Source organism: Crocodylus porosus, unplaced genomic scaffold (assembly GCF_001723895.1).
Source record: "Crocodylus porosus isolate Cpor-Errol unplaced genomic scaffold, CroPor_comp1, whole genome shotgun sequence".
Lineage (NCBI taxonomy): Eukaryota > Metazoa > Chordata > Crocodylia > Crocodylidae > Crocodylus > Crocodylus porosus.
Window position 1 is genome coordinate 67,867,192 of NW_017728943.1, and position 16,741 is coordinate 67,883,932.

Genomic DNA, 16,741 nt, shown 5'->3' on the forward strand with positions numbered 1-16,741 from the left:
GTTTTGCTCCCGCTCCTCCACATGCAGCCACCGCCACCCCCTGCTCTGTGTGCCAGCACCACTCTTTGCCACTGCTGCTGTGTGTATGGCCACTACCACACCCCACTCTGCATGCGGCTGCCCCCCGCCGTCCCTCCCCCTGCTCTGTGTTATCTGAAAACCCCTGCTTTTTTATGTTTCTAGTTTGAAGGAAGTGAGTCCTTGTCCAGTAGTAACCTGAGTCAGCGGTCTCGACCTAGCAGTGACCTCAACAACAGCTCTGTGCAGTCTCCCGCTCACCTGAAAGTCCAACGGAGTATATCGACTAATCAGAAACAACGGCGGTTCAGTGATCATGGTGGGAATGATATTCAAACAAGTAAATTAACATACACAATATAAGTTGGTGTGCAGTGTTTTGTGATCCTGGCAGGTCCACTTTTCTGTGCATTTGTTTTATGCTTCATCATGCCACCCCATAATGCTTTTCATTTGTATAAATGCTTCAGTGATAAAGAAGGGCCAGTTTAACAAATTAATCCCTTTGACCTTACTTTTCATAACCAATTTGTGTGTGTATATAAATAATTATATTTGCATAATAATTATTATATATGTATGTGTGTGTGCACACATGCGCACACATGCACGTGTGCGCGCAAACACAATGTTTGAATTAAGTCCTTGAACAAATCTTTCATTTTTCCTTTTCTTCCTTGCTAGGTCATTATTGCTTCTTCCCTAGAAGTGGCTGGTATTTAAGGACAGATCTTTAACTGCTGTAAATTAGTTTTATTTATGTCAGTGGAGTACGACAGCTTTACCCCAAAATATTTAAAAACTGAGTTGAAAAGGGAAAGCTGTTGTTGCTCATTTGCTAATGAGAGGATAGGGAAAAGTCTTTTAAAAATAAAATATTAAAAATAGGAAACAATTTCCCTTTCATTAGCTTTATTCCATTTTCTTTGCTTGTTTTTAATAATTTTATTAATGATTAAAATAATACTAATTTTAAACTTAAAGTTCGGTACCAGTATGGAACAGGAAGTATATGATGAACTTACAAATGTGAAAACATAAAGTGTAATGAAGAGGCAGATGCATTTTAAAACTAATGGCTGCTTACATATGTTAAAAAAAACCTGAAACGGCACTTTACTTTGTACTTGGTGCATTCCCCTGCTGCGCCCAGCACACGCCCAGAAGAGGCACTGCATTAGTTGGATCTGGCTGATTGGGTGCTATAGTGGGGCTTTTTTGGTGCTGTTATCTAATGCTGATTGAATCAGCATTAGATAAAAGCACCCAAAAGCCCTGCTGAAACGCCTGATCTATTATACAGGTGCTGTGGAGCCAGGTCAAACTAATGCTTTGCTTCTTCCAGTAAAGCACAGGTATTTTTGTTGTTTTAGCTTCTGTAACAGTCAGTGTGCACACCAGCCATTGCCTTAGTCATTCAGAGTTGGTTATCAGAGAATTATACTTCAGCCTATATTGACTGAGGAATATGCAAAGATAGTTTCTAGATGGTATTCATATTCTTTTTATTTGACAGTTGGTCCTTCAATTCCTCCTGCTGTATCATACACTAAAAGGGCTCAGGCAAACAGTGTGGAGAGTGAACAGAAAGAGGACTGGGATAAGGATGCATCACGTAAGCTAAGCAGCACTATGGTTGGATCCAAAGGAGAAATGGCTGCAAGTCCACTTGTAGGTCCAGAAAGAAAGAAATCAACTGCTGTTCCAAGTGTGAGTATGTGGGTGGGTCGTTTTTTTTTTCAAGAGTTGCTGGGATAAAATCAGCTGAGTATACAGTATATTCTGTATATACTCTCCTTATATTAGTGAATATTCTGTTAACCATGTGTTCTAATAGCTTGTGTTGGTATATCGATAGGAAGCTATGCTATAATTATCTTTTTTTAAAAAAAAAAAAGCTTCCAGCCTGCTTCCAAAAGTGTTTTTTCCTTTTATACTTTCAGTAATAATCTAACCTGACATGGTGCCAGGCTTGATTGAGCAGCATTGTGGATGTTCACTGCATACACTTAAAGCATTTCTTGCTACTTGAATAGGGATACAGGATGCCTAATTAAAGCATGAACTTGGAAGACAGGGTTCTTTGAGTAGATGTAATATCTTTTATTAGACCAACCAAGTAGTTGGAAAAAAGTTCTTGGCAAGCTTTTGGGCACAGTCACCCTTCTTTGGGCATAGGGAGTCTCTGGTGGTCTGAGACTCCAAGGAATGAGTTTCAGACCAGCAGAGAGACTGTATGCCTAAAGAAAGGTGACTGTGCTCAAAAGCTTGCCAGGAACTTTTTTCCAACTACTCAGTTTGTCTAATAAAAGATATCACATCTACTCAAAGAACCTTCGTTGCCTATGTCCTTAGACCAACGCAGCTACAACTAAATACCCAGGAACTTGGAAGAGCTATTTAGAATATGCAGGTCTCACAAGTTACAAGAATCAGACATCTTTGTCAAGATAAGATATACTTTGTCAAATATGAAGATAGAAGCATTTGTGCAGTTTAGGAAAAAAAAAAAAAAGATGATGCACTCTGTAGAAATTTTCACTTTTCTTTGGAATTTCACTGCGGCCTCTTCTGGATTATTAGGATGGAATTTGATGGAATTCATGCTCCTGCTAAAGAAACTCTTAAGCAAAACATATTTAAATCCACTACATTTAAAGACAACTTCTACTCTGATAGCATCTGCAGTAGATCACAGCTGCATTAAAACTATTTTTCTCTTATTTAAAAACTTCTCCCTGGTGGGACTTGAAGTTAGGGTTCAGTGGATGTGTGATTGAACTGAATCCTGTGAGATGAAATTTTATTAGATAATCAGTCTGTTGAGGCCTCCTCAAAACTGTATCATCCAAAAGCTGATTATGCTGGTGAGTTTTAGAAGCGGATGTATCCAAAGTATTTCTTTACTTAGAGCTGATTAAATTGAGTATTTTTATGAGGGAGAGTGAAAAAATTCATATATTAGGTACTATGATTGTACAGTATGGATATGTTACCATTTTTAGGGCATTTGTGAGAGAGGCTTCATGAGGAGCTAACTTAAGATAGTACAGTATGATGTTGTGGTTGTAGTTCAGCTCAAGTAAGCATTTCTTATGAAAAAATCCTACTTTTCTTTTAACTCGTTATGTTAACATTAATTTCTAACTAACTTGGCGAAGATGAGTAAAGCAGAAGGCAGGGCAGAGAGAATGAGACAATTTTAAAAATAATTTCAAATAGCATGGTGGCAAGAAATACATCAGCAGAGTGTGGGTAAGGACAGACTATCAAAGAATAGTTCTCTGTGACCTTCACCATTTTAACACAAAAACGTATTTCACATTCATTGCTGTACTTTCTCACAAAATACACTTCAATTCCACGTGGTAATTCCTAATTTCAGCATAATACCAAGGTTGAGTAATGCAAAAATCTCCTTTCAGCAAAGGGGGGAAAAAAAATTAGGATCAGAACTGGATAGCATACCAGTATGCCCAAATAGTCCTGCAAACCTCATTGCATCCTTACAGGGATATCATAGTTCACATTCCTAGCAGGATTGGAACTTATGTACCTTTTTTGCCATCCTTAGGAACTGACTGTTAAAGCATTAACTTCACTCTCCCATTCTTTTTTATTTTATTTTCCATGCTTTTCTTCAGTGCTTTTATTCCATGCTTTTATCCACAGATAGTGTGGTAATGACAGGATTAGAGATGGATAGTTGGTGAGGTAACTTTTTTTGTGTCAAAAGGTTAGTTAATGTCTTTTTCATAAACAGTTGAGAGTATAATTTGTCATGGCATTAAATATGTTTTCATTTGTCAAATATGTTTGCATTTTCTTATACCTTGATACCCATATAATTTGAATGAATTGTTTCTATTTTTCCTCTTGTATCCTCCTGTCTAGAACAATGTTTTTCCAGTTGGCGGGATGACAAGAAGGAACACCTACGTTTGTGAACGATCTACAGATCGTTATTCAGCAATGCAGAATGGGAAAGACAACAGGTAGGCAAAATTTTAGCATTTGTGCTAAGTTACAGCAGAGGAGAAAAATAAACATTTTACCAGTCTGGTTACAGTACAAAACACTGTAATGTGTAGTGAGTCAAACCTTGGATGCAGTTGTAAGTGTCCTGTCATCTGCAAAACCCTCTGAATGTTTTTATATTGCGATTAGGTTTATGGCAAAGTCAGTGTTTCTTTTTTACTTATTTCTGTCTGAAGCTGTTTAATTATCAGGAGTAGCCTCCATCACTATAGCGAGGGCAGAGGAACATACAGCCTAAATGGACAAAAATACTCTAGAGTCAGACGATGGCTCTGAAAGTGTAAGACTTGTTTTGTTTTTTTTAATTGTTACATAACAACTATTGAATAAGATTAAACTCTATAGCTGGCGTAGAGCTATGGATCTCATGTTTACTTAAATTTGCCCAGAAAATCCTTCAGTTGATTCTAGTTCTTTATTGTATCTAATAGATGTGATTATCACTGTGGATTAAATATATTGTTATTTTAGGGGTTTTGGTGAGGGGGGGAGGTTAAAGAAAATCTTTATACATTAATTAAACACTTTGTTATGTGAACAGTTTTTGTTCAAGAAATACCTGGGGAGCCACAAGATCTTTTCGGGGTGCCACTGCCACTTGATATTGCCCTATGTTCCTCTGTTTCCAGGAGGTGCCTAAGAGCCTGCACAGGAAAATGGCTGTGCTAGTAGGAGACACTCTTGCCTACATTAAGTTCATCCTCTGGTTGAGAGCCACTCTATATTAATGCATTAATAAAAAATTAGCATGCTTCTTCAAGTAAACATGTTTGACTGAAATGTTAAGTATTAGTACAGTACAAGGGGTACGTACATTCATGCGGGTTTCCTGAACAGAAGCCTGATAAACCTAATGCAGCCAGGAACACCCTCTGCTGGTTGCAGTTACTTTCTTTTGGCCCTGCCTGCATTTCCTGGGAAATGGGCTGCCACTAAATTCAGATAAATCATAGTACCTTAAGTCTAAAAAGTTTAAGAATCACTAACCTATATGCACCTTTATGCTATCCTGAAATAATCTGAAGGCTAAGAACTGCAAAGATCAGAAAAGCCCAATCAGAAAATGAAGGGCAGCTGGTTAAACTAATTTGCATTTCGGTTACCATCACTTTATTGAGCAAAACATATTTAAACAAAACACTATGTATTTTCTCTAATTTCCTAAAATATAGGATTGTCAACTGTTTGTGTATCAGACATGGAAGGAAAATATATAAAGCCTTGCTAAACTATTTTTGATAATTGTGTAATGATTCAAAAGCAGCCTAAAACTTATTGCCATTGCAGAATGGTTTACAAGTACAATTATGAGCTCTTCAAGAAAAAATGGATAGAGCACTGTATAGGCATTAATTTCAAGAGGAGAATTGTTTTTCTGATTACTGACAGGTGGTGTTTTAAGAGTAAAAACATTATCTAGTTTTAACTTTAAAATATTTAGTATATTGTAACTTTCTAAGTACACAACATTTCAATTGGTACACTTTCTTAAAATAATAAATAATATAAGTACAATATGTGGGAAATTTGACAATTGTAAAATATTGTCTGTGGAGTGGCTAGGTTTTTGTCTGGTTCTTTTAATGACTGAAATAAATATTCATGTGATTGTTTCTCTCTCTTTCTTGGCTTTCTTATAGAAATCAATTGAGTTGTAATACAGTGCTACACTCCAAAATACATAGTGTATTATAGCTTAGTTTGTTTAGTGTAGTTGAACACACATCCTGCCACAAGCTTGTAATGGGGCTAAAAGCTTTTATCTATTGGCTTTCTTCTAGAAATCATATATCACTTTGGGACTTGGTTTCTGCTTCATTATTAATAGATTTCATCGTGCTTTGGTAAAACAAAACCTTTTATATGAAGAGTTTGAGGATTCTTGAACACATAATAGTTTGGTTTTGATGACTTTACATTTCTTTAACCAAAAGTTATGTCCTAGGTCTTCCAGAGGCACCCTGAGTTAAAATTGTGGAGTATTTTAATTTACGTTAATTAGAACACTTGAAATTTGACTCGCATGTTCACAGTATTGCTGATGGGTGCTCAGTGAAACTTGGTTTCTGCAGTAGTTCTGTCTGTACCACATAAACCAGACCTGTCCAACTTCAAAATAGCCAGGGGCCACATGTGCCATGGGCTGCACATCAAGGGCAGTACTGTTGAGCTATGCTCCCCAGCCTGCACGCTGTGTCAGTACTCTCACCAGTCCTACCCCTTCCCCCAACTCCCTTTCTGTGTACATTGGGTGAGCACATTCCCACCCTGCTGCAATCCCACCTCATATCCAGTTCCCCACAGGCTTTCCTGTAAGCACCACACTGCATAAGTGCTCTGGGCTGTTGGCTTCCCTGGCACCAAAGGCTGCACTGCACCATGCTGCCTCGCCCACTGGGGCAGGGGCATGCAGCCTGGAGATTACCAGTTAGACAGCCCTAACATCAGCTAAGCAGAAGTCTCAGTGCTGGCACAGATACCTATATGTGTTTATTTCATAACTTGTCTAGTTCAGTTTAACAGTGGTGAATGTTGCATATTGCAGTAATGGAAACATTCTCTCTGATTTTAATTTTACTGTACGATTTTGGAGTGGGGTAGTACCCCAGGTGTCCCAAATGACAAAACCATCGCTACCTCTGTTCTAGGAAAAAATGTTTTCTTTTTCGACCTGTAATGTTAGCTTTAAATGCTGTGGTCCCATGGGACACCAAGGATTCTTGTGAGGGTTGTGTGAAAATTTTAAAACTCTCCCTGCAACATGGGATCCCCTTGGAGAAGTCCCTCTGGCTAGGTTTTGTGCTTTTTAAAGTTTGGGTTCAATTTCAAAAGTCAATTGAAAATTCTTGTGTTCAGATATTTTGTGTGTGGTTTTTGGGGGGTTTTTTAATGAAGTTGTAAAATTTGCCTGCTTGCACTTGATTTTCTGGCGTCAATCCAGCATAGCAGCCAAGCTTTCTGATGTGCTGCAGTGTTTCGATTTTTTAGATTCCCACCCCCCCACACACCCCACAGTCAGTGGTTTTCAAACTTCCTGAAGTCACAGAACTTTTCCGTATCATTTCTTCTGCTCTGCCCCTGGCTCCATGAGCCATATGGGGTAACATGGCCCAGTCTTCCATTATCTGCAGACTTTGTAGAATCCCTGATGACCTATTGGAGAATTCTATCCTACTACTGAACACAGTGTGAAAACCACTATCCTAAGTGTGGTTGTCACTGCATGTGGTTGTCAAAGAGCTTCTTACTGCACCATTAAGTTATTCCACGTATAGTGAGGATCCAGAAATAAATGCAACTTTGTGTTGCTTAAGTTTTAGTAAAGTATTTTGCAATAAAAAGCTTAAAATAATCCAATAAAAGAAGTATAACAAGTGCCTAAGTATGACTTGGAAACTGGTAAGCTTAATAATCTCATTTATCCTTTTAATTGTTTGTACATATATGTATTGTATTACACTTGTGCTATAAGTACTCAGGCTCTGAGAGATTTTTACCCTAGCAGTACCTTTTACAGTGGACATATGTTTTGCTTGTCCTTGTGTTCTGAACCCCTATATGAATGGCAACATATGCTTCCTGTCCCTCAATTCCTCTTGACCATCTGGGCTTGAGACAGGGCTTTTGTAATTTGGTTTAGTCAATGTTTTTGCCCTACAGTGGCACTCAGAATCTGCTTTTTCCCTGCTATTTTGGGGCTTTCTTCAGTTCATCCTCTTTCCACCATTTCTCTTGGTCTCCACCACCTGTTAGTGAGCTGTGAGGTTCCCCTGGGTTGCATCAAGTAGCTTCTCCAACTGAACGAAGCTTTGTTTTTCCCCCTTGCTTGACTGTCATGGTAGGTTGCCCCAGATCACTTGGATTCAAGCTGTGTCCCTCCTGCAATAGCACTACATGTCCCACAGTTGGGGATAGTAAATTCTGCTCTTGTTTTTGAACTGTTTTGTATTCCTTATTGTCCGCAAGTTTGATTCCAAAAGAAGCACAAGATCAGACTCTAGGTTTTCCTCCTGGGTAAATTGATGGGATTGTTCTCTGACCCCAGAGCTTAGTACTATGTGGAATTCTGACCTTTCTCTGGCCAAATCTGTGAGGTCTCATGGGGATTCCAAAGAAGTGCAGAAATATTTCAGTGCTGTAGTACTGGCACTGATTCGTCACCCTCTTCAGTGTGCAAGGATAAATATCCAAGTCACCTTGTTTTCATGGATCCAGCACATTGCCACAGACTTCTGATATGGCACTGAGAACATGTACACTAACATTACCACTCTGCCAAGATGTGGTCTGCCAGTGTGGTCTCCTGCAGTACTGTCTTCTCCATTAGTGATGATGTCTTCAGTGGCATCACTTTATTTCATGTAACTGGGTGACTTGATCCATTTGAGACTAGACTTTGCTACTTTCTCTGGCTCTGAATCCATCAGCCCTGCTGACTCAGGCTCTGATCAATAGAACCACCCCTTGTTTCAGGTTTGTTGGAACAATTAAATGAAAATGATCATGGTTCTGAGTGTGCTTATAGTACTTCTTACCATGGCCACAGGTTTCCCTTGAAGAAAAGCGCTGGACTAGGCCACTGCCTCACACTTCCTAGCTTCTAGTTCAGTGTTCTTATGGGTCTTTCCGTAACCTTCCCATGTGAACTCTTTTGGCTGTGGACGCTCCACTGTGGGGAGTTTTCTGGGACTGGTTGTCTGCTTCAGTTTTCTTGCACCCCCACCTTTGCCCTAGTCAACATTTTGATCTCATGTCCCTAGAATAGGAAGATTTTTCCACACCCAATCTGTGGGATGCAGGAGCTTCCTAATGAGCTGTTGTCACTGCCCTCTCCTACTGAGGCAGCTGTCCTTCCCCCAGCACCATGGATGAACAACTTTCATGGCTTTCAGGACCTCATAGATACCTTGAGGAATCTGTATCTAGAAAGTGGCTCTGCATACTGGTGAAGCAAAGCTGCTGGATGGTCTGCCTTGCTAATGTGTAAGGCTGACAAACAGTTGCATCTTGCCTTGCAGGGAAGGTGCCAAATTTGAATGTCAGTGAGTTAGCATTCAGATTTGAATTGCCAAAGAGATACTTTTTCTTCATTTGGAAATGATGCTGTTGTTTGGGAGTGATGGGGTGGGGAGGATGTTGGTTTATACTGTAGCATGCCTCAAGAATCCCTTCTCTTCTGAGGTCCTTTTAAGGAGTGTAGGGGCATGAGGCAACCACATACAACTTCTAAGACAGTGTGGTAATAATTCCAAACCCCCCCCCCCTCCAAAAAACCAACCCAACACATTTTTGGGTTTTTTGGATTAAAAATTTTGGGGTTTTTTGCTACCTTGGTTTGTGACCACAAAAAAAAAAAAAAAATCTTCCCAGATTTCCAATTTTGCAAAATAGCTTCCTTAATTAAAATCTAATTCTTCTGTTTCAAGAAACCTTCAAAATCTAATTTTTAATAATGCTGCTTCTTTTCTTGCCTCCCTCTGACAAGATAAATATGTACATCCTAGGGAGCAGGAAGTAATATGTTTTGGAGTAGGACTGATGATATGATTGTGTTTAATGAAATACAATAAGAGAACTCTTTCTCCACCCCCGTGTTCTGCGTTTAACTGCCTTTGGCTTTGAAATAACAACCCCCCTTAATTCCACTAGTCCCCTCATGTTGTTTGAGAAATGTCATCTCTATGGACTGGCAGTAAATTATGAACACTTTTTCCTACACTGAAATTTAACTTGCTTTTATTTTATTCTTTCTACCAATTTTTTTCCCTGATAGGTATAATGAATGTCTTTTTAAATTTTTCAGCTGTTTGATTTTGATCTGAAATACTGATTTATAAAGTGACAATTAATAGCAAATATGTCATGTGTTGTAAGCAAACAAATTCAGATAAAGCATTTGTAACTCTAATTATTTATCATTTTATTGGTAATAATTGTTAGCTATATTGTAAAATATCCTTCTGCATGGTCCAAATTGAGCAGCAGCAAAGAGGAATAATTACATTCCTTTATGTATTTTAACAAGAGAACTTAATTTGGAGAGGAAGTAGAAATGGAGAGGCTCCATTTCTGAAATATTTACTATCTAACTTCCAAATTTATGATCGATAGTCTGTAGTTTATAATCCTGGCTCTTTGCTTATTTGTCTGCAATTGGTACTTTAAAACATGAATGTGAAAAATTTTCAATCAAAGCTTATCACAATATTCATCCACCAAAGTACTGTATTTCTGAAATTTCTTCTTCTTCAGCACATTTCCCACTTATTGGGATTTGCTTTTTCAGTCCTCTTTCTCCACAAACTGCTGTTCATTGCCATCTCTTCTGAAAGATCACATATTCTTGAGTCTTGTTTTACACATTTCATGCTGTGTCTTCTTGGATCTTTCTTCCTTTCTTCTGCTCTGGATTCTCATGGCCCAAATTTTTCTTTCCCACATACTTTCCAGGCCTTCTGGCAGTGTGCCCAAACCATCTGTCTGCTTTTACTCAGTTTTTCCTCTATCGTGTCCCCTTCTCCAGTTGCAAAACTAGATCCGGTTGCAGGCATTTCTCTTCATTTTTTGCATGATCTTGCATCCCAGTCATCTTCATCGTGGAAAACTTGTTTCTTCATTGCTCAGCAGATCCATGCACTGGCTTTATCACTGCCATTTTTTTTCTTTCAGACAAACAGACATTTTTCTGTTGCAAACCACTCAACTCACTTTGCTCTGTCTTTGTCCATGCCTTATTTATTCTAATCCTGACTTGTTTTATCTCTCTGCTTTCTTACACAATGGACCCCAAATACTTTAATTTGCACCCCGATGATATATGGTGGTGCTCCAGTGCCTTAGATGTGTTTCCCTCAGTGAAAGTGTGACATGTTCTCTGTTTTTTCCTTGCTGATGCGTAGGCTGTGTCTTTCCAGGATGTTCCTCCATCTATCCAAGTCACTCTCTACCTGTTCTCTGCTTTCTGCAATCAAGACCACAACATCTGTGAACATCATGCACCAGGGGGCATTCTTCCAAATGTCCTTGGTGAGTGTGTCCAAGACTAGCACAAACAGGAAAGGGCTTAAATGCTGACCTTTGGACCCTAATCTTGACCAGGAAATCTTCCACTCCCTGCTTGTGCTTCTAACCTGTGTTGCTGAGCTGCTTATGTGTCTTGCACAACTTTCTCAGACTTCTGGTACCAGTTGTTCTTTCATGTACCATCACATCACTTCTCTTGGTGCATGGTCATATGTTTTTCCCCTTGTCAATGAACACCAGGTGAAGGATTATTTTTGTTGGTTTTTCTGTACTTTTCTATTGGGAGCATTACTGCAAAGGTGGCATCAACAGTTGATTTATTTTCATGGGCATGAACTGATTGTAGCCAAGTTTAACTTCATGTCTCAGTCTTGGTTTGATGATCCTTTCCCACCAGTTTGTGGTGCAAATTCATTACTTTTATTCCACAGTCTTATACATTTCCTTTGTTTTGAAAAATAAGCTCTTTCTTTATACATCTAGCATTTTTTTGCATAACATGATCTTATTCAAGAACTTGTTGAGGAGACTTTCACTTTCATATTTCAGTGTTTTTCATGTCTCACTTGGTATTCTGTCTGGCCCTACAGCTTTCTGATCTGTCGTTTTATTCAAGGTATCTGTTACTACTTTCTGCATTATTGATACAACCAGCACTTGATTTACCAAAACTAGTCTGTACCGCTGCCTTGGGCTAGCTTTGTTGATATATCTCTCAAATTAATGCTTCCAGCTATCTTTGATTTTTTTCTGGCTCTGCCAAAATTTTGCCTGCTTTGTCTTCTATGTACCATACTTCCCAGGTATCTCTGGTTTGCCCTCTCTTGAATCCTTACAAGTTGATGAAAGTCTTTTCTGCCTACCTTCTGTTTTCAGATATTTCAGGTTTTAGTCCTAGCTTCTGCCATTTACTTTCTTTGCCTCCTTCTTGCTCGTTTATATTTCTCACAATCTTTTTATTCTTTGATCTGCCATACTTTGAACCCTTTCTTCTTTCTCCTGGTCGTTGCCCATACCACCTCATTTCACCACCAATTTTTCTCTCTGAATATAGAGCTTGTGGCAAAAAATGTCCACAACCATGCATTCAGCCGTGTCTTCTCATAATTCACTGATAATCTTTCCAGGTCCCTCTTGACCCTTCTTTTTCAACTTTCAGCATTATGATTTAGCTTATTTTCATCTACAACTACTTGGTCTTACATAATTTCATAGTTAGCAGTTTGTGCTCTGTGAGATAAGTAGGGCTGTACTCAAACCACGGAGCCTGGTGTCAAATTTCATGGGCCTGTTGTGGCACCAAGCTTCAATTTTGTGTCTGATCGACTGGGGCACCCACTGCCCTCTGGCCCAGTCTGACCCCAGTCCCCTCTTGGCCCTGGCTTGCACAGGGGGTGGGGGGAAATAACCTCCCCACCCAGCCCTGTGTGGGCATGGGCTGCTGCTGCCACTTGGCTTCTTGGCCAGGCCACACTGCCTCCCAACCTGGATCCAGCTCTTCCCCCCTGGCTGGGCCACACTCCCTCCATTTCCCACCTCTCCCCATCCCCTTCAGGCCATGCTTCTCCCCCACCTCCCTGACCTGGCTCTACTGCCCTTGGCCTGCCCACACTGCCTGCCCCAGCTCTGCTCCTCCAGGTCCAGCTCTGCTCCTTACTTCCCCATCCCCTACCCTCCACAGCTCCAACTTATCCTGGGATGGGCCCAGCCAGGGCAGGCATCTTTGGCTGCAAATTAAAAAAGCAGGGCTGGGCCTATCCCTGTCTGCTCAGGCTGAGGGGGCTGCATGAAGGCAGCCCTCTTGCCCAGTTAGCAGCTGATTGTGGTCAGCAGCCATCTTGCTGCTGCCTGGAAGGGTGGGCGGAGGAAGAAAAACCTTTTATTTTTACATGGAGCCCTGCTTTTCCCCATTTTTTTGTGGGGCTTTTTTTGCAGATGTCTCTAATTTTTGTGGAAAATACCTATTTTGCATTAGTTGTGAAATTGCAATTTCGGTATATCCCTGGTGATAAGTTACTCCCTGGAAATCTGGAAATTACATTTTTTTCAATGTATAGCCAGGGACCAGAATATACACAGTCTAATTACTTGTGTTTTCACTTGTATAGGAGATAATGTGTTCATCTTTCTTAATAAAGAAAATGTTCATAATGGCTAACTTGTGTGGTTTGCTGCCTGTTTGATGATCTGACTGTCATCATTCCTAATGCCAAGCCAGGTCCAAGGATGGTAGCAGCTACATGTGTGCCTCTGTCACAGCCAGCCTTGGGTGCAGATGCACTCCAGTAGCATTCATCATTCTGCTTTTAAGTGCCAGCTTGATGGCTCTAACCCTGTCACTGGCCTGCTTCTCTTGTCCTTTATGTCTCTATCCCGAATGACACCAACACCATTGTTTCTGCCTTGTCCATAGTAAACAAGCTTATAGCCTTCACCAGTGTCCTTAGTTTTCTCTTTCTTCCATTTCACTTCTTGGATACATACCAACTATATTTTTTTCCTTGTTAGTGTCTTGGCCAATTCCATTCTGCCCTATAATTGAACCAATATTCCATCTCACTGTTTTGATCTTCTGAATTTTTGGCTGCACCAATCAGTTGTGATGTGATGTCTCTTCTATACTTGACATAACCCCAGGAAGCCACTGCTGCACCTCACTCCTAAGGAATGTACTAGCAGACTCTTATCTCCTCCTTTTTTTATTGTGTTCTGAATTTGGCTTTATTTTTGTGACTGGCTGCCTATCAGATGCCAGTCCCCTCTTCACTTACCCAGGTTTAGGACCAGCATTACCAGGACTGATGCTGCCAGAGTGGCTACATTTTATTCTGGAATTTACACTGCTGTATAAATATGTGGAATTTCTCAAATTGCCAGTATTCTGATTCTGTTTTCTCCATGACATTTATTGATAGTTATATCTGAACTGTCCATTCATCTTATCCCAATATCTTTTGGGGGTGTAATTTCTTAGAAATGAAAAAAGTCACTACTCCTCCAGCGGATGCTCCATGGTGCTTTCTGGCTCTCTTTTTAATTGTAGATGATTTTGTGGATCCAGGAAAACTGCAGCTACTACCTGCACATCTCGGTTTTTTTGAATTGTATTTGTTTTTGGTTGGGTAGATAAAAATGACCCATTGTTAAAATTAGTTACCCAATTTACCCAAATAAAAGATGACTTCTGAATTTCAGATATTCCACCCCCCACCCTCTCAATAATTAGATTCTATATATGGAAAACTTACAAATGTGTTATAATTTTCCAGGTATAGAATCTAATTATCAGAGGGCCATATTAAATTCCCTACCCACTCCCTGTTATAGTAGGGAAAGCAGTGGCAGGGGTACAGGCAGCCCCCTTGCCTTCTGGCTTCCCCCCACACTATTTCCCCCTACAACTACCAGCCCCCTCCCCACCACAGTGCCTGCATCCCCTGTCACCTGCCCCATGCCTGTTTCTCACAGCCTCTGTCCCCTTTCCCCCTCACCTCTCACTGTCAGATGTTACCCTAGTTCCATTCCCTCCCACGGCACAAAGCTCGTGGAAGCACAGCCTTTGTCCAGCCTTGCAGCAGTGTTCTGGGGCAGGAGCTGCCTCGCGCCTGATTGACATGGCAGGGGACAGAAGCTACACCTGACAGCACCTGCCGGAGCTGCACCTAACAGTAAGGGAGAGAGGAGGAGAGCCCAGGCAGTTGCTGTGTGGCTTTGCCTCTGGTACCGACCTGGGCCCCAGCAGCTGCTTCTCCCTCCACCTCCTTCCTGTACACAAATCCAAGATGAGGGGCTTTCCTCCCCCATGCTGACTGGAGAGGAAAAATCTCACCTTGGGTTCATATAAATATGGTAACTACAGGGTGGTTGGTTGTAGCTGTATTGGTTTAAGGATGTGGGCAGGAAAGGTTTTTTGGGTAGATGTGATATCTTTTATTAGAACACCTAACACCAGCAGAGTTTCCCTGTGCCTGAAGAAGGGTGTTTTGTGCCCGAAAGCTTTCAAAGAACACTTTTCCAACTATTTAGTTGGTCTAATAAAAGATTACATCTACCCAAAGAACCTTGCTTGCTAATGGTAACTACAGCAACTACTATTATTATAGGTAGATACTGAATCATCCTCTTCATATATATTTCTGCAGTGCTCTGAACCCAAGCTCTGACTTTCATCACTTTTTTGCAGTTTCAGTCTTTGGAGACATGAAGCAGAGACTGAATTACAAAAAATGTTGTGGTCATTTTGATAGGTAGATATTTATCCACTAATAACCAAGAACTCAATAATCTCACTTCAATTAAGTTCACTTTGAGCCCATGATTCCAGAAGCAAAAAGTAGTTGCAATGTAATCTCCGTAGCTAGACATATTTCCAGAGTGATCTATTTCTGATGGAAATATTTCCTGGCTGGGAGTATTTGGATATGTGTGTTGCACAGAAAATTACCACTGTAACAGCAAGCACTCTTAGTTAAGGAATGCCAGTGTTCAATTTTTGCGGTATTAATTCTTCCCCTGCCCCACTAAGCTTATACATTATAACAGTCTTTAATTACATGAACAGATACTATTCTGGGAGATGTTAGCTGCTAAATTATAAGACCTCTGCTGATTATATATAACAGATTTTTCAAAGTCACGTAACCAACTTTTGAAAGATGTTCAAAGAATAACAAAACACGCATCCTTGACAAATAGGCGACGCAATGCCAAATAAGTAACGGAGTACTTTCTTGGTTGCTTAGACGTTTAAAAAAAAAAAAAAAAAGCCTTTGATCTGATAAAGTAAGCTTTCCAGCAGCATTTATGAATGAGATTATTTTCCATTGAAACTGAGGAAAATCCTGTGCATTTTTTATGAAGACTAGAATTGATTTTTTTGTGATTACTATTCATTATAACCTGTGCGCTAAAGATTCTGTTGCAGTTTTGTCTAGTTCACAGATTTTTACATGAACTTCCTGTTGTTGGAACTGTGAGCAAATTTAACTGTCTTCTTTAATTGTCTCTTTGTTATGGTAAAAGCCTAACAGAAATGTCTGCAAGTAGCACATCTTCTGCAGGCTCCACAGTTGCTTCTTCTGTATCAGCACGACCTCGACACCAGAAGTCCATGTCTGCATCTGGTCATCCTATAAAAGTTACACTGCCAACCATCAAAGATGGCACTGAAGCTTATCGACCAAGGTAAAATAACACTTAACATTCTTTTAGTGCAAATTTGTATTAGTTTATATACCCTAAATAGTTGTCGCATCAGTCCCTTAGTACAAGTATGACCAGTCTTCTGGTAAATGGGAAAGTTGGTTTATATTAATTTATATATCCTAAATGGCACTACGTTGTAGAAAAATCTGTTCTGAAAATGGTAATTAATTTGTCACATCTTCTAAATTCTACAGAGTTTTGATCTAGTTTTGTCCATGTCAGAGGGCTTACTTTTCTCATATCATGCAATAAATAAGTCTCTGGCTCCAGAAGTTTTTTTGGAAAACTGCAGTAATGATGTATTTACCATTCAGACTCATTCCTCATAATATATGCTGACATATTCAAGCAGGATTGTGTAAATTTTCAACCTGTTGGCACTGACAATTGTTATATTTGTTGATGTTGGAAAAAGCACTATAAAATCATGATGTTCAGTGTGGGGGAATCAAAACTG

General features: G+C 39.9%; 1 protein-coding gene across 2 annotated transcripts in view; it reads left to right on the forward strand.

The window, feature by feature from the left end:
• MARK1 (microtubule affinity regulating kinase 1) overlaps positions 1–16,741 on the forward strand; it is an 82,601-nt gene that overhangs the window by 53,860 nt on the left and 12,000 nt on the right. For both annotated transcript variants that reach the window (XM_019549502.1, XM_019549503.1), the window contains 4 exons: positions 184–337; positions 1,535–1,728; positions 3,913–4,013; positions 16,102–16,263. In XM_019549502.1, coding sequence (XP_019405047.1) covers positions 184–337; positions 1,535–1,728; positions 3,913–4,013; positions 16,102–16,263 — 611 coding nt within the window. The remainder of the gene's footprint in view (positions 1–183; positions 338–1,534; positions 1,729–3,912; positions 4,014–16,101; positions 16,264–16,741) is intronic.